At 43.3% G+C, this 23,090-nt stretch overlaps 1 protein-coding gene across 3 annotated transcripts in view; it reads left to right on the forward strand.

The window, feature by feature from the left end:
• LOC136580837 (phosphatidylinositol-binding clathrin assembly protein-like) overlaps nt 1–20,098 on the forward strand; it is a 45,493-nt gene extending 25,395 nt beyond the window's left edge. For 2 of the 3 annotated variants that reach the window (XM_066581702.1, XM_066581701.1), the window contains exons 12-20: nt 1,972–2,075; nt 2,855–2,998; nt 4,120–4,227; nt 8,418–8,549; nt 8,639–8,669; nt 9,580–9,706; nt 16,083–16,139; nt 16,630–16,737; nt 18,705–20,098. In XM_066581702.1, the coding sequence (XP_066437799.1) occupies nt 1,972–2,075; nt 2,855–2,998; nt 4,120–4,227; nt 8,418–8,549; nt 8,639–8,669; nt 9,580–9,706; nt 16,083–16,139; nt 16,630–16,737; nt 18,705–18,719 (826 nt within the window). In that variant the 3' untranslated portion in view covers nt 18,720–20,098. The remainder of the gene's footprint in view (nt 1–1,971; nt 2,076–2,854; nt 2,999–4,119; nt 4,228–8,417; nt 8,550–8,638; nt 8,670–9,579; nt 9,707–16,082; nt 16,140–16,629; nt 16,738–18,704) is intronic. The other variant, XM_066581703.1, reaches the window with a different exon arrangement.
• Nucleotides 20,099–23,090: the final 2,992 nt, after the last annotated feature.

Genomic DNA, 23,090 nt, shown 5'->3' on the forward strand with positions numbered 1-23,090 from the left:
TCATTGCGTCTCTATAGTAGTTTCCTCAAAGGGGTTCTGTCATTAGAAAAAAAATCAATACTTGCCTATTCCTCCCCAGTCAGCCGTTTTACCGCTTCTTCTCCTCACCGTTCTTGCAGTTCCAGAGACCAGCGACCTCTCCTGCAGTTCCCTGGGTCGTTTCACCTCTAGCTCTCCGCATCCTCTTCTTCCTGTGACGTTGCGTACATTCTGAGCAGTCTCCTTCCTACAGGGCAATGTACGCTACATCGCTAGTGATGTAGCATTCACTGCCTAGCGGGGAATGCCGAATCCTATGCCTGGCTATTGCCGTGACTGCGTATGGCTCGCGGCAATAGTATATGAACACTCGTGGTGAGACAGAGCGCATCCACAGTTTATTGGCGATGGCCCAGCATAGGATTTGGCGTTCACTGCCCTGCAGGAAGGGATCTGTAGCGAATGGATGCTACCTAACAGGAAGAAGAGGATCTGGATGGCTGGAGGTGACGTGACCCTCGGAACTGAAGGAGCCAGGAGAAGATGCAGTAAGACTGCCTGGGGAGGAATAGGTAAGTATTGATTTTATTTTTCTTTCTCTAATAGCAAAACCCCTTTTAAGGGTTAAAGCAAATGTGCATTATCCGTTGTAAGAAAGTATGTTTAGTTGCTGCTTAACCCCCCCCCCCCCCCCCCCGCCTCCTTTTTTTTTTCTCAAGTGTTGGCTGTTTGATCGTAGCAGTGTTGTAATAAAGCATGGCTTAAAAACCGGCTATTGACTGCACTTTGGATTCAGTGTGTTAAGAGGGTCTGTGGTAGGCCTCATTCAGATGGCATAATGTCACGTTTTTCTTTTTTTAATAAAAAACATAATTTTAGAATGTCAAATTCCAGCCACACCGTGGGTCTAATGACTTGAATAAACGGCGTCGTAGGGATGGCTGGATGGATGATATTGTAAGTTCAAAATTGTTATAGCTATTGTGTAGTCTAGCTGGGATTTGCTGCCATAATACTGACTTTAAAACACGGCCACATTATGGCCGTCTGAATGCGGCATTAATCTTTAAATCCACCTCAGGCCATTAGAGGCTCAAGCTGCTTGGCAAAAGCACAAGCTCATTAACAAGGCTACTTGATACTTGAAGTTCGCATTTGAATTACAGGTAGGTTACAATGACATGAGAAGTAATTAAACTACGGGTGAAGGAAAGATAATTGTCATGTAATTGCCCCACACATGCTGGGCCAAATGAGCTTTAAGGTGGCCATACACAATTTCTAATGTGTAAGGGGGCTCCTGACTCTTCTAATGTCAAAATGTCAGGGAAAGCAGGGTTGAGCATGTTGGATTTTTACATGCCCAATCCTTTTTCCGTTTTCAGGAAAGAGAAGCTGACACCGAAGGAGTCTGGCAATTGCTCATTCCCCTCCACCTATTCAGAACATGTGAGAACATGCGTGTGTACGAGTTGGTCTGGAGGAATAGTTGCCAGCCAAACAAGCATTTAGCGGACAGCAACCGGAAGTATATGGCCGGCTTTACTAAGGCTGCATGTCCACAGGTGTTGTGGAATATGGCTAGCAATATTCTGCCACTCGGGAGCAGGGAAGAGAACTGTCAGTTCTCCGCTGTCAGCCTATCTGACAGATGGGCTCACCGCGGAGAATCGCGGCTTGCCGTGATTTGAAACCTGCAAGCGGAGAATCACTAGGATTCTCCACTCGTGAACAGCGGGGCTGCGCTTTTCATAGCAACGCTATGGAAAGCATGCACAGCGTTATCTGCGGCCGGATTAGCGCCGCGGATAACTCCAATGCAATAACGCCTGTGGGCAGGCAGCCTATAAGAGCCTCCAAATAGTGTGTTGAAGAGTCAGACTGCTTTCTGCTTGGAGTTCAGTTGCAACTCTTGTGTTTTAATAATAAAAAAAATAGCCCTCAGATGTTGCAATTTTTTTAAGGCTTTAAAACCTTTGTTTTTTTTTCCAGCATGCCCAACCTTACCAGTGATCTGTTCGACTTGCAGCCAGCGTTTGTACCTACAGTGCAAAGTACTCCGGCCATTGCAACATCTACAAACAGCACATGGGGAGGTAAGTTTAGTTTTGAAAGTAAAAGGACAATGACTTTCTAGGGCATACACTTGCACAATATTCTATTTACTCTTATCTTGACATGTTAAAAGGGGTTTATTCATCAGGCATTTGTGACACATTGCTATGATATGCCACAAGTGACCTATCTGGTGAACCACAGTGGCCAGAAAAAGTGAAACAGTTTTAATATTGGTTGAAAGATATTCATGATTTATCCTATTCCTGGTCTTTGACAAAACCACACCCTTATGCTCACTCACATGAGCATATGTGGCCAGCGTAATACGTAGTACTAAAAGCCCGTTTTTCTATTGGGCCACTTGCACCCATGTTTTTTTTTTTTCTCATGTGCGTATTATGCGCATGAAAAGAACACAGCGTATCCTATTTTGGTGCGTATTATGCACCAATACAGGCTACAGGGATTTAACATACGCAGCAAATACGTATGTTACATGCGTATTTGCTGCATATTATGTGGGCCACATATGCTCATATGAGTGAGCCCCAAATTGTATTGATCCCGGTATAAATAAGGCAAATGGACCTTTTCCATTGTTGCATTATTGATTTTTTGTTTACCTGACTACTGAACCATTTCTCAAAAATAACAATTGAAAACTGTTCTGTCGGACAGGGGATTTACATGCTCAGGTAGAAGTGCAGCAGGGAGCCACTGCATTGCAACCACTGAGAACAGCATGTTCATGCACACAATTTTTGTCACTGATTTCTTGCAGGATTTCTTGACTCTTGATTATTTTTTTCCCCCACAGGGCCTTTTTCATCATCAAATGGAGTTAGTTCCCCACCGCACCTGGACATCTTTGACATGCAACCTGTCGAAGAGGTTGTAAAGACTACCCCTGCTTTCAGCACTTCTACATTTCCATCTAAACCAACTATGGGACTTGTTAGTGGTAAATCTAACTTTAATATTTGCATTTGTAAATGTGTTTTATAGTTTTCCTCTCAAGCTCATATGAATTAAGAGACTATAAAGGTGGCCATGCACGTTGGATAGAAGTAGGGTGATGGTTGAACTCCTCTTGAGCAAACCGTCGTCTGGTGAATGTCCTTTCACAGAAGCATCCATACACATTTTAGTTCATATTGGCTGGTACAGCTGTCCAGGCTGGCCATACATGTTCAGTGACACAATGATCCCAGAAAGATTGCTTGTCCTTCACCGAAAGAGAATTTCTCGGTTGACAGACTTATCACATTTCAATGGCAGAGGATGTCTTTCCAAGTTTGTCATCTGTCTACAATGATTATTCATTGTTAGATTTGATCTGAAGACCTATTATCGTTGAGGTTGTCAGTTTTTCATCAACTTTGAACCAATGGATATGGGCACCTTAAGGGTATGTTCACACGGGGTGTAAATGTTGCAGATTTTCTAAGTGAATGTTCTGCAGTATTTTAAAGTACTTAAGTCTCATCCACATGGTGCGGGAAAAGTCCACACAGAACTGGATGCTGTGGATTTTAACTCTGCAACATGTCAATTGTTTGCTGTGAATTTCATCCTTTGCAACGCAAGGGGTAAAATCTGCTGCAAAACCCACACAGTTTGGTGTGGGTTTTCTGCTCAAATCTCTGAAGAGAGGTTCTGGTGGTTTCACTAGTGGCATTTATGAGTGTGCGTGTGGGGACATTAATGTAATTGCTGATTTGGTGTCGCACAAGGTGTCTATTACAACACGACACTGTACAAACAATGACACGTGTCATTAGACTTTCTCTTCCACCTTTCGGCCTGTAACGTCAGTCGAAAAGAATAGTAATAAGAAAAAGTCAAGTTTTACTGTACATTCAGAATGCTCAGAGAAAGAAGGAAACTGCACTCGGTCTACAACCCAAGTTTGACTTCAGTGATGCAGTTGTCTTAGTTCTTGAGGTTTTTTTTGTGTTGATACAGTAGGTGGAAAAGATTAAACCCAGCTGGGTGAGATTGTCTTTTAAACATCACTTGTATCACACCCTGTGTGTTTTATTGCCTGGTACGAATTTAATGTTTGCATGTTATTGGGTTTAGGTTTCCCAATGCAGGCGGGTGTACAGAACGCTTCTGCAACAATGAATGTGGATTTTGATGCTGTATTTGGAACAAAGTCTTCTGCACATGAAAGTAACGAAATTCCAGGTACGTTTTATTTTGGGCTACTTTCACTCTGCGTTTCTGGGTTCTGTTTGACTTGTGCATCAGGAAATCTCCCAACACACAACGTCAAACCAATTTGTAGGCCCACATTCACAGACAAAGGTCCCTTTCGGCATCCAATCAGTCAGTATGTGATGGTTCTCCAAATGTGTTTTTCATGTCCATTTGTGTGGTTCATGGTTTAACAGATGCCTAATAATCTAGGGGTGACAAATGCTCTAGTATGACATCTGTCACAGTAATTCTTTTAATAGCTATATTATGAGCTTTTCAATAGCTTTATATGATGCATCCAATAAATGGTTACCACTATAGCCAGTTGAGGAAGGATTCATTAAATGTCTAACAGTGGCATCCATCACCCATAGACTATAATGGCATTCGAATAACAAATAGGATGTTTTCTTACAGGATATTATAGCCTGTGGGTAATGGATGCTTTCTTTAAACATCTACATTGGGAGTATTTCCTGGTGCACATGGTAAATGGAAGTCCTTTTTGAAGTCCATCATATTTTTAGGCAGTGTGCCTCTCTGGTATTTTATGGGCAGCGCATGAGCCCCATTATAGCCTACGAAGCTATACACATGCATGATTTTTTATTTATTTTTTACATGGACCAATGTGCCACTCATAGCATGTCTAATTTTTGTTTGTTTTTACAATCGAAAAATACTTACAATATGCTGTCTCTGTGTAGCATCTTTGTGTTGTCCAATGCAACTGTGTTCCAGCGTGTGCCTTTGGCCTTGGAGGTATATTGAGACATTCTAAAACTAATTAGCACCAGAATGAATTCAAATAATTGCTTAAATGTATATGTAATTGGTCAATAACTAAGCTACCTATGACATGTACAGGGTGAGTGCGTGTTTGGTCTTGTAATGATCAGCGATACCTCATCTTCTACACAAGTATGTTTACTAAATAAATGCCCGTTATATGTATATTTTCATTTTCCCTCTAGCTGGGAGTCAGGGATGAGCTAACTTCCCTGATTGTCCCCAAGTGGGGAGAGCAAACAGTATTAAAGGAGATACTGTTGCTTGTTCCTCCAAAAAGACAAAGTAGAATAGAATAGTACTAACTGCTCTGTATCCCGCCAGCCATAGGTTTCCTGCCTGCTCCCGCATGCCCGGTGATCTCTCTCCACTAGGTGACAGTTGCTGAGGAGGTGACTTTGCTGTTGCCTGGGGATCTCCTGTTCTCCCACGGGCACCTCCCCTCCTAGCCTTCTCTAGGTGCCCAGGGTCTGCCTGCATTCCTCCTCCTCCAGATCACTTGTGGCCTTGGTGCCCGCTGCGTATTTCTGTCTTCTACATGCCTTGTCTCAAGGTCTTCCATGTCCCCCCGGGTCTCCTAAGCTGGCTACCGTGCTCCGGTCACTGGCCTGGTCCACGTTCGGGCTCCACTATCTCACGCTGTTCAGCCAATGTTTCTACCTTTTCCCTAGCCTTGAATTTAGGTCCCAGCTCCTTAGGCGGTGGGTGCAACTTCTGCTATGTGCACATTGCAATGGGTGAGACTTCTGCTATGCATGCATCATGATAAACTGGATGCCAGGTGGAGCGCACTGGTTAGGTCTAGAGAATACTACTGATACTACAGTGCACTTATGGCAGAAGCCATGACTGTCGAACTGTTCCTACTCCCTATCCTAGTGATCCCACTCATACAATGGGATCCCCACCAGCTACCTTCAGTAGATTCCCCCTCTGCAGTGCCGAACCAAATAGACTGGACCTTTTTAGAGTCCATAGATGTAATTTAGCATTATTGTAATCATTTTGTTAGTTTGTGAAAGCGCTTCTGGAATGCGGCAGTGAATGTCCTAACCTTGCAAAACTAATTTTGTTTTCTCATTTCGTTGCATGCTTTCTTGTGCTCACTCGGGCATGTTGCTGGTGAGTGTTAATATAGTTTGCATTTTTATCCTACTAAAATTTATATTTTGAATTTTTATTGTAAAAACTCATTTTTTTATAATAACTTTGATCTTAAATGTTCTTGCATAAAAACAAAAAAAAGTATCTGCAAGCTTTCAGAACTCAAAAAGACCCTAATGTGCCTGATGAAGAAGCCTCTAACAACTTGCAAATATAACGTTCTCTCAGATTAGCCAATAAAAGTGCCCCATCTATAATCCTGTATTAAAAATAAGAGTAGCTAACCTGATAGTACACTGTGTTCGCTGTACAAAGTATAGAACTAAAATACATCTACATTCCAAGTTCAGTTTACAGCCGTGCCATGCTTTTTCTGCTGAAATTGTAACAGTGCCGTTACCTAGCCTAGAAAGTCGTCTAAATACTCAGAAAATAGAAAATCACTGACAGTTGTAACTCATGTTCTGAGTACTAGTAAAGCAATAAACTACACACAAGCTTGTAAAGTACAGAAGCTACATAAGGGAATATCTTAATTACCTCTTCAAATTTTATAATGGTAAAAAATACAAACCTCCTTCTGACTGGTCAGTCTGGTGAGAAAAACAAAGATGCTGCAGAAGCCATATTGATGGGTAGCTGTAATTTAACGTTTTCCGCAAAAGACCTAAAAATCTATTACGTAGTCACTGTTTAGTAATTAAAGAGACTGTCCGCTACAATGAGTGCTATAAGCCAAGCGTATGAGTAGCTGACATAAGATCCAGGGAAGTAATTCTTATACTTGCTTTCCCTACCATTCCCTCATTGCCAGCGTCAAACCTGCCGCTGAATACACTGAGTGAGTGGACTACAAAGGTGCGCACTAAGTAGTCCTCCCATTCTGTGTGTGCATCAAATCGCTCAATGCGTTCAGTAATGGTTTTTACTCCTGGCAACAGGGGAACGGCAGGGTAGGTTAGTGTCAACTACTATAAGTTTTTAGCTTGGGGTATTTTCACATCTGTGCTGGGAATTCCGTTTACCTGCTCCGTTCAGGGACCAGGAAAGGGGAGTCCCCACTGCCAAACGGTCCCATCTCTGGACTGAACCGAACAGCGCTGTGCGGACCCTATTGACTATAATGGGGTCCACCCACCTGCCCGGCTTTTGGACAGAAAAAGAAGCACTTTTCTTCCCGGTATTTTTACCGTGCGTCTGTGACGCAACCTCCGGTCGACGGTTTCAACGCAGATGTGAAACCAGCCTTACAGGACTCAAAAGTAGCTGTCTGATTCCCTTTTTAACTCAGATGATTAAACAATATGACCTTTAAAACCAAATAGAAAAATGTAAAATGAAACCTCCTAATTCGCTGCTGTAAGTTCTGGTTTACCAGTATATTGCATTTTGCAATATGCAATTGCATTTTTGGTGGAAATAGTCTTTAAATTACCCCTTAAAGTTGCATCTGGGACTGGGAAAATTGTGTGTGCAATCTATCACTTGTGACATTCCTTAGGACAAGTCTAATGACTGACTTGAACGCTTTATTAATATCAACCCCTTACCAACGAGTGCCTTACATGTATGGCACTTGTTGGGTGTCATCCTATAAAGCGGGCCCGGGAACAAAGCTCGCTCCATACACAGCGGGTGCGTACTGTCTTTGACAGCTGACATCCAACTGCAGTGGCTGGGATTGGAGAGAACGCCGATCCAGTTGATAACCCTTTATACCTCACATGCACCTTTTAAATGGCCCGACTAAATAGTTCATTGTTGCCAAAATGGTACCAGTGGAAACTAAAGGCGGCTCCACAAAAAGCAAGCCCTCATTGACAGAACAGAATTATTTTGTTACAGTATTTTATTAAGGAGTACAATTTAAGCTATACATTTGGTATCCCCGTAATCTTACTGACCACAGAATAACGATACCGTCATCTGTAGCACACCGTGAATGCCACAAAAGCTCCCATAATAGCAAAATTGTAAGTTGGTTTTCATTTCACCTGACTTTACATTTTTTTTACATTTTTCAGTGCATTGTATGGCACGTTACATGGTACCATTCCAAAATACTGTTTGTTCCCAAAGTGGGAATGAAAAGAGGGCTGCGGCAAAGAGGGGTCAAGGACTTTTATCTTGAGGCGTTCTACATAAAAAAGAAGTTGCAGATGTTGCTCACATTTATAGCAGTTTATACATTGATGCTTCGTATTTTGTTTTAATGGTATAAATGTTATGCAGTATAAAGGAGTAACTGCTGTTTTTATTAATTTCACTTTTTTTTGCCTCTTTAGTTGTCTACTTTACAGATGATGTATTGCAACCAACTAATTCACAGCAAATCCAAAGGTCTGCAGCAGCTGGCTTACAGAGTGGTAGATTAATGGCAAATGACCTTGATTCTTCACTTGCAAACCTGGTTGGAAGTAAGTGGCAATGTGCCCTTCATGTGTTGATGGGTCAGATTTAGTTTTTCAAATGTTCTTCTTTACAAAATATTTGTCTTGCTTTTTAGATCTTGGTTTTGGAGGAACACCGTCAAAAAGGTGGGTCGTGTTGTTTTGTATAATGTTCTGATCCCAATCCATAGCATTGATCTGTGCATTGGGGTTTAAAGCGTCACTCTGGTGAAAACGCATTTTTTGTTCATCCCTGCACTCCTCATCTGATTGCCTGTCACACTCTAGAGGTCCCCTATGTATATTGCAGTCCTTTCCATGTAGTGCAGCCTTCCTGATGCTTATCAGCCACCATGATGATGTTGAAATTTCTTTATTTCACCATTCTGTGCCATCTCTGCCTGCTGGGATGACACTAATTATCACTAATCGATATATGCACCTCAATAAGCTATGTATCGTAAGTATACAGTCACCTCCTTCATTACTGCTGTGTGACAGGAGCCTCTGGGCATTTATTGGGACCGTGATTGTTTGGTATTATAGTATATATTTACTTAAAAGGTAATGGGTCAGTCCCTAATCATCCTGGTGTTGAAGGCACTAGAGTATAATGGCTCATACTGGTTTCAGATATTAGTTACTTAGAACAGTCGGTTCAGCTGGTATAGAAACCTGTGCAGGCAGAAAAGAGGCCGGTGCAGCTTATTAATCATGCGTTTACCGTTGTTCGTGTTGTCCTGACCCGCACCCTTTCCCCCTTTAATCAGTTTCTGAAAGGAAAAGTATGTTTGACAGGTCTCTCTGTATGGCATGCACAGTAATACAGAGAGACCTGTCAATCAGTGGTGGGGGAGTGCCGGGAGACTAGATAATATAGCTATTAATGACTTTGGCCCACACTGCACACTTTCAAGCTTAAGTTTTCCCAAATGGCTGAACTACATAAGTGACAGACCACTGAAGTAAGCGTGTCAGTGACTGTACTGCCTGGGTTCGCTTTTAAGCCATGTCTAATGTATTGTTGAAAGATTACCTGTTTTCTGTACCCTGTTAGATCTGATATGCAGTGGAATCAGCCTACAGAGAAAAGACTTACTGGTGGCACAAACTGGCAAGCAAGAACAAGCACTTCAACCACATGGAACCCTACACCTGTAGCGCCTGCATCTGTACCTCAAATGGTAGGGTATCCCAGCCTTTTATTGATTATCTCTCAATACCAGAGTTCGTCACTTTTTTTAGATTCAAGCAAAATAACCTCAATAACCACATCTGGGGCTAGAAATCTAAGGGCTTCTACCCACTAGTTTTTTTTTTTTTTGTTTACGCTGCAATATCGCTGCATATTTTGCAATGGGACTTTCTAATGTAAAAATCGCAAATGCACAAACTTGTGTTTTTTTTGTTTTTTTTTTTTTTAACATTAGGAAGTCCCATTGGAAAAAATGCAGCGATATCGCAGCTTTAAAAAAAAAAAAAAAAAAAGCGCTAGTGGGTAGAAACCCTAATCCTACAACCAAGTATCACCTTTTTGATACCCCTATTACTTGCCCCTTAGTCATTAGTTTTCATGACCTAAGGCCTCATGTCCACGGGAAAAATCAGATCCGCTGCGGATTTGGGCTGCGGATGCACTGCATTTGTCTTTTATTTTTCATGCGGGAGATCAGTTGAGCTATGTGCTCTATGAGCTCCTGCACGCGTGATCCGCAATAAAATGGAGCATGTCCATTTTTTTCATGCTCCAGAAATTTTTTAATTACCATCCGCGGGTATTTATCTACCCGCGGGTGGTCAATGCATTCCTATGGGGCGCGGATCCGCGTGCGGGAAAAACGCTGCGGATTTTAATTCTTTTCCCCGTGGACATGAGGTCTAAGGAAGGCTATATTCACAGGACTTGGTCACAATAGATTCCAGAAAGGTAGATAAGATATCCACATTATCCTTCCATTATATAAGGCACTTGTCAGGCCTCACATGGAATACTGCGTACAGTTCTGGTCACCGGGGCTCAGGAAAGATGTTACGGTATTGAAGGGGGTTCAAAGAAGAGCGACTAAACTAATACATGGAATGACGGGACTGGAATACCCAGAGAGGCTATCTAAATTGGGACTATTTACTCTAGAAAAAAGGTTAAGGGGCGACCAAATAACTATGTATAAGTACATGAGGGGGCAATACAAGGATGTCTCCCAGGATCTGTTTATAGCCAGGACTGCGACGATAACAAGAGGGCATCCACTACGCTTAGAAGAATGCAGGTTTCATCACCAACATAGAAAAGGATTCTTTACTGTTAGAGCAGTTAGACTGTGGAACTCTCTGCCTGAGGAGGTAGTGATGGCAAAATCCTTAGAGGAGTATAAAAGGGGACTTGATGTCTTTCTGGAGAGGAATGAGATAAAAAACAATAAGGGACGGCGCTCCACCCACTGGAATATTATTTCCAAGATATAGACAGTAGAATAACTGGGGACTTACCCGGTGTAGGTAGATGGGCCACTGAAAAGGGACCCTCCACCTAACACCTCCACGTCCTGGTAAACGTTGTATAAGGCCTCCTTCCCACGAGCGTGACGGGGTCCGCTGCGTAATATTACGCAGTGAAGCCCGTCACGGCGCCCCCCAGAGCCCCTATACTTACCTGCGGGAGATAGCGTGAAATCGCTTCCCCGCCCACCACCGCCGCGTCACCGCCCGTCACCGCCCACCACCGCCGTGTCACCGAGCGTGTCACGTGACGCGGCCGGCCGTGTCACGTGACGCGGCCGGCCGCATCATTTGGCGTCAGATGACGCGCGGCGGTGGGCGGGAAAGCGTTTTTTCACGCTATCTCCCGCTGGTTACAGCGGGAGATAGCGTGAACGGACGGCTTCCATTGACTGCAATGGAAGCCGTCAGTGCGTACAGCCCGTCCTCACCCGCAGAAAATAGAGCATGCTGCGGGTGAGGACGGGAGAAATCGCGGTGCGTAATTCCGCGCTGGAATTACGCATCGTGAGCATTGTGCTATTAGGTTCAATAGAACCTAATAGCTGCGGGCAACGCAGCGGATTTTCGCCGCGAATTACGCAGCGGAAATCCGTTCGTGGGAAGGAGGCCTAAGTATTGCAATCTCCTCTTACCAATCGAAGATCAGGAAGCAGATGCCAAAGGAGCAAGCAGGGATCTGTCACACCCCTGTGACAGGGTGCGACTAAATATAAATGGAATATGCAAAAAACAAAAAATCCAGCTCTCCAAAATAAGACGCCTATTGAACTAAATGAATAATAGGCCCCTTGGGTTTCCAAAAACGAAAAACTAACTTTTATTCACAAATACGTCCGACGCGTTTCGTCGCATAGCAGCGACTTTTTCAAGTCTATGCGACGAAACGCGTCGGACGTATTTGTGAATAAAAGTTAGTTTTTCGTTTTTGGAAACCCAAGGGGCCTATTCTATTATTCATTTAGTTCAATAGGCGTCTTATTTTGGAGCGCTGGATTTTTTTGTTATTTGCATATTCCATTTCTGGAGAGGAAGGATATTATAGGTTATAAATCTTAGGTTAATTGTTAATCCGGGTATACAGGCAGGTAGGAACTATTAGGGGTGGATCCAGGGATTAGTCTGATTGCCATTAGGGAGTTGGGAAGGAATTTTTTCCCCAAAAGGTCTATTTGGCTTCTGCTCTTGGGCTTTTTTGCCTTCCTCTGGATCAACAACATAGGAGGATAAACGGGCTGGACTAGATGGACATTGTCCTCATTCAGCCTTACGAACTATGTTACAATGTTACATAGAGTAAAATTAATTTAATCCAGCACCCAATGGTTTGGAAATGTTGATGGTTTTGCATGAGGTTATTTTTGTTGCTGGGAAAAATGTCTGGTGGGTGACTTATACAGGTATAATCTTGTTTTGTTTGTTTTTCCTGTGATCCTACCATGAAAGCTTGTGACTTTTTGTCTTGGGCTCCTAGAGGTAATCTACATGGGGCCTGCTTAGACTGTTGAAGGCATTTTACAGGAATACATTAAGTCACTCTGGGCCTTGAGAGCCATAAAAAAAAACCAGTATCGCCTGACCGTCAGCCATCCATTAGATCGTTTTCCTACAGTACTGTGCGTATTGTGTATTGCACCTTGTATATGCAGAGTTTTTGATGATCTAATGGCCCATTAGTCCTGAAACCGCTGGATTATCAGAATTTCTCATCCATGTCATTTGGGGACACAGCAAGAGCCAAGACCTTGGGTATAGCTGCTGCCACTAGGAGGCAACACTGAACGCAAATTTAGTCCCTCCTATCAACTATACTCCATAGCTTGGGTTTCTCCATGAGCTTGTCTTAGTAATACTGAAGTGGATTCTTGTACCCCTTTCTGTAGGCACATCGGTCTGAAGAAGACTTCCCTCCCATCACTACATAGTGCACCAACAACACTAAGAGGTCTGCTTTAGCTTCTGAAAGTGAACCCTTCCATAAGAGGACTTAAGCATCTTTATAAAGCCTTAATACTGCTGAAGTACATCTGACGGGTACATTCACCAGTATTTTTTCTTTACCAGCTCTTCTTTGTCCGTTGGGTCAGTCTTTTTACCTGTAGTATTGCCTATGTTTCCCAGTCTGCTGAGTGTCAAACCTACATCTCTCCCCTCCTGGGGGTAAAACTGACTGCATAATATCTGACAGTGTGCTTATTCTGTCACGTCTACTGTCTTTTTACCTGCAGTCAAGGCGTCAAGCAATACGTTTTTTTAGGGCCTTTTTGGGTTAATTTTATCCTTTCACTGTTTCTCCAACTTGAATCATTAGTTTAGTTATGGACGGGGCACGTTCGTTGGATATTCTCTTCTCTTAAGATCCACCTCTTTCAGAACATCCTGATTCTTCCCTCACTACCCCTTTCTCTTCCATCCTGTGATCCATCCAGGCAGGACGGCTCAATCGAAAGAAGACTTGGAACAACCTCAGTCTTTTTCTTCAGCACTGTTCTCTCCAAGGGGTCTACTGCCCCTCCAAGGATTTTCCTGTCATTCCCTTCTTTCATTCCGGGATTGATTTCACAAGCACCCGGTCTTGGATTAATCCTTAGTTCATTATCTGCCACTTGAAGCAGATCGCAGCACTGATATACCTAGCCAACTGGGCTCCCAGAAGAAAAACGCATTGCTACGGCCATATGTACAGCATCCAGCGTTCTGTGCCAAACTACATTGCAACTCTACTAACTTTCGGCATCCAAGTGCACATAGCCGGAGGGTGAGCTTCAACTGTCAAGAAGACAGCAGTCCACTGCCCTGGGTCCTGCTATTCTGAAGCAGGTCAAGCTAGAATTTTTTTTATTTAGCTCTGGTTCGGCCAAGATCGTGGTTTGCCCTTTCTTTGCTAATGGCAAAATGGAGAACACAGTATTATCCTCTTGCTCTTCCCCTTCCAAGTCATAGGAACTCTTTTCAGACTTCATTATTTCTTAAGTCCTACAGGGCATTACTTGGCAGCTGCTGGTGCACTTGTTGCTCACTGCTGACCATGCCATCGGTTTTTATTTTCACCCCCTTGAGTTCTGCTCTGGAACATCCCAAGGTCTTACTGTGTCCCCCAATGATATGGATGAGAAAACAGGATTTTTGTCAGTTACCGTAAAATCCCTTTCTCTCAATGTTCATTGGGGGACACAGCACCCACCCAGTAAGTTATTCTTTACTAGCACTAGTGATGGTTTTTCCCACAAATGGATTCGCACTATGGGTTTTCTCCCCCTAGAATTATTTGCTTCAGTGTTATACTCTGTATTGATCGGCTTCATGTGGTGGGGAGTTTTAACGCAAGCAGGAGAGAAACTAATATAGCTCCATGCCTGCAGGAGGGGTATCGCTGGTAGGAGGGACTAACTCTCGTGCTTCGTGGCACCAGCCAGTGGTCTTGCAGTGTCCCCCAATGAACGCGATGAGAGGGATTTTACGGTAAATTACAGTTTTTGCCGTGTACTTTGCCAGTAAGGTGCTGCTCTAATAAATATGGTCGCTTTCGGTGCTTTTCAGTTTTTAAGATTGTAATACTTTTGGTTTTATTAACCATGCTATCCCAGAATGGAGTCCATTATTCTACTGGATATGTAAGTGTTCTTTTCTGCAACTACTAACTTTAGAAGCAAAATGTTTTACTCACTTGCAAGTGTTACGTTTTTTTACTTGCATGGTATTTTGCATAAAAAATTGTAATTTTTTTAAAAAAATTTGTGGCCTACAAAAAATGGCTATCCACATACTGAGCTGTGCAGCTAGGACATCCGGCGAAATGTCGTAGCATTTACTTCTACTTTCTGCAAGGTGATGACACCACAGAGAGCGCAGGATGTCTGGGGGCGGTTGAATTATGAAATATATCCACATCAAACATGTATAGCACAAGCCTTTTACATCAGACCACACAATGCCATGCTAATCTGTGCTAACCATGTCAGTGGGGTAAGTCACAAGACACAGTGAGTATCCGAGGATCAGAGCTTTCTCCAATCCCAGCCGTTTGGGTGATAGAGCTGGAGCTGCCATTAGCCATTCTTCCCGTCTTAAGATGCCCTTGCAGTACTTGGACTATACTGCTGTAAAATAGTGGCGACCTAGCATAAGGGCATTTAGCGACCGCCTTAAACAGATATTGGTGTCCTCTGAGGGTTTAAAAAGATTGTGCAAAACAACAATTTTCAACTTTTTTGAGGGGGGGAGAAGTTTGACCTGGATATGTGATTTTTAAGAAACTATAATGTGTAATAGGAGGATTCTGCTTGTTGGTGACCTTTTCTGCAAACGGCTTCTGCCGATCGCTGCTGCTATGTTTTAATTCTTATATTGCTGCTTCGCAAGTGCTGCACGGACTGCATTGTGTCTAAATGGGAACGTGGCCGTAACGGGTTTATATAACAGCAGAAAATAGACACAGGAACACTGGAAGGGCCGGCTCAGACGAGCGTCATGTAATAGCGTATTATGCGCGCGATGTACGCACCTGTAATACGCAGTGAATGTAGTCAATGAAAGCTCATTGATTTCATCCATTTACACTTGGGTATTTACATTGCATATAATACGCGCGTTAAAAAAATGCAGTCTGTTCTATTTTACTGCATATTACGCATGATAGAGCGCTATTGCTCTCTCTGGGCACGTAATAAGTGCTGTGCATACCCAATTACATTGCATATGTGCGGCGTTTATGCGCAACGTCCCTAAGCGACAGTTGGAAATAAAAAGTAAGACTGCACGGCAGCGTGTGAGATAATCTGTCATGCGCAGGCAAAAATCACTGCCATAAGCGGGGATGGACCGGCTCACGCACTGGTAAAACGCCGCGTTGTACAGTGGTTTTTTACAACACGCTCGTGTGAGCCCGGCCCAAAGTTGTGTTTACCTGATCTAATGGAGAAATGCTCTGCTCATGTATGAGATCTCATCAATCGGTCATTCTGATGTGAAAGGGATTCTTACAAGGCATATCAGATGCAATTGTAGCTGCATTAAATCTAGATATGTATGGAATAATGTGGCTTCTATTTCTATTTTAAGGTTCCTGCACCACTGAACTATCCAGTCGCTACGCCTCAAGTGCCTGTGTATGGAATGGTAAGAAAGCTATTCAACTTGCTTTTAAAGGTAGTCTGTCACCTCATACAAGCCCCCTAACCGAAAGTAATGAATGAATAGTAGAAAAGACATAGTTCAAATGTGTAATTTGTAGATTGCGCTCCCTTCTGATCCTCCACTCTGAGCCTGCAAAAGCGTCCGTTTGCTGCATGGAGCAGACAGCTGTGGGCGCACATATTTGAGAAGACTAGACCCCTTTACTTCATGCCTGAAAACCATTCCTGCAGGCTGAAGCACGAGGCACCAGAGGAAGCGTAAACTAAACATTTTGAACAAGTGTGTTGGTGTGTGCTGTGTGTGTGTTTTGTTTTTTTTTTTTTTTGTGGGGGGGTGGGGTGGGGGGGTTAGGGTTGAAAAGCTAAATGCAATCTATTGATGCTAAAAATATTACTTTGGTTAAAATATGTAAATAAACGGTTGTCTTTTTTTTCCCATAGTTTCATATATATATTTGCTTGTATCTTTTCAGGTTCCTACACAGATTGGTGCAAATTCTCTCATGGTTTCTCAGCCAATGATTTACACACAACCAGGAATAAGACCCACAAATCCATTTGCACCTGTTTCAGGAGCGCAGGTAAGAAAACCAAACATTCATCTGATAGTTCTTCATTGGAAAATTCTGCTTCCTCACGTTCTGTACAGTAACCTATTTTACTTCTAAATCCCATGCTGGAAACATGGCTGGATGTTAATAATGCCTCCATTTATTTGGTAGAACAAAAGCCATTTCACCTTGTGGTTCAATTTTGTTCCAACAAGTAATGAAGATCTAACTTTGAATGTATGTTGTGTAAAGCCTCCCTCACATAGGCGTTTGCAAAAACGCTGCGTTTACTGTGTTTTCAGCAACGTTGGCATGCATTTTGACAGCATTTTCAGCTGCGTCTTTAGCACAGCTGAAAACGTAGCCAAGGAAGCTGAAAACGTTTTTTTTTTTTTAGACTTGCTGGCGTAGCAACCTGCGTTTAAGGCCTCCTTCCCATGAACGGATTTACGCCGCGTAAATTCGCGGCAAAAATCCGCTGCATTGCCCCCTGCTATTAGGTTCTATTGAACCTAATAGCACAATGCTCACGGTGCGGAATTCCACCGCGGAATTTCGCACCGTGAAATCACCCGACCTCACCCGCAGCATGTTCTATTTGCCGCGGGTGTACGCGCTGACGGCTTCCATTGCAGTCAATGGAAGCCGTCCGTTCACGCTATCTCCCGCTGTAACCAGCGGAAGATAGCGTAAAAAAACGCTTTCCCGCCTACCGCCGCCGCGTCATATGACGCGGCCGGCGCATCACGTGACATGGCCGGCGCGTCACATGACATGGCCGGCCGCGTCATGTGATGCGGTGGGCGTGTCACATGACGCGACGGCGGTGGGCGGGGAAGCGTCTTCACGCTATCTTCCGCTGGTAAGTATGGGGTCTCTGGGGGGCGCCGTGACGGGCTTCACTGCGGAATATTACGCGGCGGAGCCCGTCACGCTCGTGTGAAGCCGGCCTAACGCTATAAAAACGCAGTACAAAGTTGTGCTGATTTTTCAGCAGTGCTAAAAACGCAGCTCATTTATTTCAATGGGAGACACAGCTGAAAAGGGCCAAGAATAGAACATGCAACGCTTTCAAAATGCAGCGTTGGAAAACTGTTTTCAGCCTAGTGTGAGCAGCAGGCCCATTGAAATGAAAGGGAGCCTAGTGCAGCGTTTTCAGCACTGCTGAAAACGCAGCGCAAAACGCTGTACAAAAACGCCTGTGTGAGGGAGGCCTAAGGCTTTTTCAGCACAGCGCTAAACGCAGTACAAGGCTCCTGTTCATTTCAATGGGGCTGCTCACACAAGGTTGAAGACGCTGCGCTTTGACAGTTACATGTTCTATTTTTGGCCATTTTCAGCCCTGTGTTGCCCATTGAAATGAATGGGCAGCGGTTTCAGCACTGCCAAGAATGCGGCACAACTTGATACCATGCTTTGGAAGCGCTAAACTCCCTTGTCTTTGGGGCACTGTTCAGAAATGAGAAGACAGGAGCAGTTAAAAAAAAAAAAAAACAATGTAAGCATCTTTGCCTTTTCTTGGGTGTCATTGACTACCAGGTACCTGACCCTCAAATTCATAGTCCTAAGACTGGTAGAGTTGGAAGGGACCTCCAGGGTCATCTGGTCCGACCCCCTGCTCAGTGCACATACATCAAAAGGGAATAAATTTTAAAAAAAGGCCACAAACCATATCACATGGCTGCATATGCAAGTGGAAGAATGTATCAAGGAAGGTACCAAAAGGCTCTGTCCTAGGCCCAGTGCTCAACATTTTTATAAATGATCTGCAGGGGGGAATTGATGGGAAACTGGTCAAATTTGCCAAAGACTCAAAGCTAGGAGGGATAGCTAAGACTAGGGAAGAGAGGGAGAGTATTCAAGAAGATCTAGAAAAGCTTGAAGAGTGGGCGGAGACTAACAGAATGGTATTTAACATGTCAAGAAAAATGGGAAAAAAAGCATGATATGGGATTTTAGTAGTAAATAATTCGCTTTTTTCGTTTGTTTCTTTTCAGATGCAATTTATGTAAAACAGCCAAAGCAGCAAGGAGGCATTGACAACCAAAAACTGGTGTAAAGGGATTTCCAGTCCTTTGCTGGCATGGTCTTGACCAGGGCACCAATGTGTTTCCAGTTTAACATAAAGTTCCCTTTATCTGAACTGCCGTGTGTTAGAGATTGTCGGTAACTGTCCTTCTGCCATGGAATCTAATGTGACCTGCTTTGACTGTGCAAAGCTGCTCCACGACAATATCCTATTTTCTTTTTTACTACACTGGTGGTAGGCAAAAATCGGATATAAAACGTTTCTAAATGTGAAAAAAAAATTGAGGTGCCTTTGTCCCAACAACACGAAAGGGGTTTTGTATTTTCGTTTTTCCTATCCCCTTCTCTATTCTTTAAATCTCTACAATAATATCCATCCTTTTTCCTGACAACACATGTAGCTTTCTGAAGATTCTTGCTCAGCTGAAAGTGGGGCAGTAGGATTGTCAGGTTACATTGCTCTAAAATACAAGCTAGTGTACCGCGCGGACCAGGTTCAATCTTCACGAGACGTCCACGTCAGGAAAGCCACTGTTTTATACTGAGGGAATGGAAATGAACTTTGGAGCTGTGTGAACCAGTAGAGCCAACGGCAATGCAATAAGATGTCTTCGTCACATCACAAATTTTTTGCTTTAAGTGTGGGTCCGAGGTCATTTTTGTAAAAGTCTAAACTTCTGTTATACGAATATTATCTCTCGCTCCTCGTCTACATCGACTTTTACTTTTTTTTTTTCTTCTTGTATATTTAACCCTTTAAATTCAGCCGTAACTTCTACGTTAGAGGTATTGCAAATAACAGGAGGTGACTTTTTTTTTTTTCCTTTCGCCACCGCTTAAAGAAAGTTTATCCTTTGTAACCAATTAGCAGGAGAATTCTAGCTCCCGCTGTTTGTGCCACTTTACTTTAAATACAGTAAGTACATTTTTTTATTATGTAAATATATATTATATATATATCCTGAATTAATAATTTCTTTAATGCTGACACATCCTTATCTTTAAATATATTTCTCAAAGCAACGTCCTTTCAAAAAGGATCTTGAAAAAATTTGTGCAGATTATTGTCGAATATGATTAGTCGATGCCAAATTAGCTCAATAGATAAAAACGCATCATTCTATATTTATTTAATCACCATGAAAGCATCCGAATTATCTCCCATGATATCTTCAGTCTTCATTGCCATTATATAGCCCCTCGCGGCAATGGAAGGTTTAACGGACATCGAAGCCAAGGTTTACTGCGCCCATCTACTACAAGAATGTGGATCTCAGAGTGTGGTATGAAAATAAGATATCTCATCGAATTTCACAAAAATGAAATTGAATAATGTTATAATAAAATGGTATGTGAACTTTGACTGTTGTTTGGCTGTCCGAGTTGTCCTTTAATTGTAAACGGAGTGAAAAGTATTTTATTTCCATGTAACCAGATGCCATGAATTGACTTCCTCTACGTGTTTCACATCTTTGTTATAGTCTCCTTGCTTTAGCCCAAATCAGGAGTGGATCCTGGAGGATATGCACTGAAAACCTGGAGCAAAACAACCAAACTCTAAGGGCTCATGTCCACGGGCAAAAGAATTAAAATCCGCAGCGGATTTTAACACTTCTCCTGCCCGCGGATCCGCAACCCATAGGGATGCATTGACCACCCGCGGGTAGATAAATACCTGCGGATGGTCAATAAAAGTGAATTTAAAAAAAAAATAAAGCATGTAAAAAAAGCGACATGCTCCATTTTCGTGTGTCTCCCCCGCGGGGACGGCTCCTGCAGGCTTCTGTGGAAGCCGTCCGGATCCGCGTAAGACCAAAATCGGAATTTACTTACCTGCTCTGGATCTTCCCTTCGCGGCGGCTTCATCTTCTCTCCGTCGCGGCCGGATCTTCTTTCTTCGGGCCGGCGCATGCGCGAGGCATGCAACCGACGTACCCTGCGCATCCGCCGGGCCGAAGAAAGAAGATCCGGCCGCGACGGAGAGAAGATGAAGCCGCGGCGAACGGAAGATCCGGAGCGGGCGAGAGGTAAGTTTATTATTTTAAGCGCTCATGTCCGCGGGGCAGGAGGGACCCGCTACGGATTTTACATGGAGAATCCGTAGCGGACCTGATTTTCCCCGTGGACATGAGGCCTAAGTCTTCATGACATTAGACCTTGCTTATCCATTTTTAGCGTGTGAACAGCTATAACTTTTTGCAATTTTTTTTTAAACATTTTTTGGGACCTGCACAGCTTACATTTTTTAATTTTACTTATTTTTTTAGCATTTTTGCTTCAGTGCAAATGCTGCTACTGGTTACATGATGAGGTTGTTCTCTGATTTGGTAAAAACAAAATATGCTTTCATAAACTACACCAACTTGCCTTGCCTGAATACTTGAAAGTGTAAATCGGTCCTTTCAGCAAAAGTCCTTTTTACATGGCCTGATTTTTGAGATAGATGCTATGGTGATAAGTGTTAGGCATAGTGTGTAGTTACATAAAGCATACACACGAGGGCAGAATTGTTTTGCTAAACCGCACCACATCAGGCTAAGGGCTCCTTGACATGGGCGTATTTGCACAGCATATTGTACGTGTAATATGCTGTTCTGTATCCTCATTGGTTTGCTCTGGGGTATTTAGACAAGCGTATTTTTAACTCACCTAAGGCCTGGAGGTTTGGATGCTTGGGCATGCTCTCGCCTAATTCAGGTAAATTAATATCTGCATCCTCACAATCATACCCTGCTTACTCACAAATTCCTTCTATAGTCTTTCACTAACCATCTTTGTACCTGCATTAGAGACTACATATGCTGATACATATTTCATTTTTCTGACCCATATTATTTTCTGATTGTAAGTTTTGGGGGTTTTTTGGTTCAGTTTTTTTCCCCTATTATCGGTACATGAGTATGGGAGCTGCCATTTTGCCTAAGGGTCCTTTTACATGGAGAAGTTGTTGTAGCAAGCAAATAAGTCATTTTGTTTCAAACTACGTCCCTTTTATACATGCAGATAATCAAGAGTTCCCCATTCCTTCTCAAATAGGGTGTAACATTGCTATTAGGGCATAGGGTCCTGGCAGAGTCACCGTTTTCAAGATGAGTACCACGCAGTGTCACTATTGGGGCGTATTCAGACCACTGTATATCAGCTGGGTATTCACACCGGCCGATATACGGCGTCTGTCTCTGCAGGGGGAAGAGGCTGGAAGAGTCGGGAGCAGTGCTCTGAGCTCCTGCCTCCTCTCCACCCTCTCTCCGCGCCTCTGCACTATTTGCAATGAGAGGAGGCGGGGTGGGGGCGGGGCTAAGTTCCGGGAATTAGCTTCGCCCCCGTCCCGCCTCTCCATTGAAAATAGTGCAGGGGGGTGGAGAGGGGGCGGGAGCTCAGAGCACTTCTCCTGGCTCTTCCAGCCTCCTCCCCCTGCAGAGAGAGACGCCGTATATCGGCCGGCGTGAATACCCGGCCGATATACGGTCGTCTGAATGCGCCCTTAGGTTAGCAGATGGTATAACAATTTTTATTAAAATAAGTTACATTTTATTTGACATGGCTCATCTTTTCTGTGACTCTCTTGATTGACTTGGTATTGCTGTAGTGTGGAATTAGCCATATCAGGTGGCTTTATATCCCTTGCTATTCTGTGATCTATTACATGCAGATGATAGTTTGCATTTTTTCACATGGGAGCGATGATTGCTCAGTAAATAGAGGCAGGGTGCGCAAAAGATCACTCCCGCCCGCCTCCATTAACAACAAACAGCCATTTATAGATGAATGACTGCCTGTTCATACAGGCCGGGCCAATTGTCTGATTTTTTTATGCCTGCAGAAGCTGCTGAATGAATTCTTATTTAGTCGTTCATTTGCTGGCATTTACACTGATTTTATCTTTCCGTATAAAAGGGCCCTAACTCTGACACATGAGTGTTTCCCAACCCGGCTCACCAGGTAAGGAAGGAGTGATTTAGATAAACACCTGCTCATCAACTTAAGCTTCTGCCTAATTAGGCCTTTTATTGACTCTACAACCTAGTTGTTTAACCCCTCAGATGCTGTGGTCCTTGTTGACCGTGGCACCTAAATGGTTTTAAGGCCGCTCTCACACATGCGTTAGCAAAGCATTCCATTCAAAACTACGTCTTTTTACAGCGATTTTTTTAAATCTAAACTAGCTACCCTGAAATGTCAATTTCCTAGAGTCCATAGGCAGCACAAGCACAAATAAGGTTGTACGTAGGGGACTTAACCCATATGTTAATAAGGAGTAATTAATCAACTAGCCTACCCTCTAAAGCAAGGCAGAAGACTAAAGGCTCATTTTATATGCAAAGACAAGCTTTCAAATGATTGAAAAATTGACA

The sequence above is a fragment of the Eleutherodactylus coqui genome, chromosome 10 (genome assembly GCF_035609145.1).
Source record: "Eleutherodactylus coqui strain aEleCoq1 chromosome 10, aEleCoq1.hap1, whole genome shotgun sequence".
NCBI classification, from domain to species: Eukaryota; Metazoa; Chordata; class Amphibia; order Anura; family Eleutherodactylidae; genus Eleutherodactylus; species Eleutherodactylus coqui.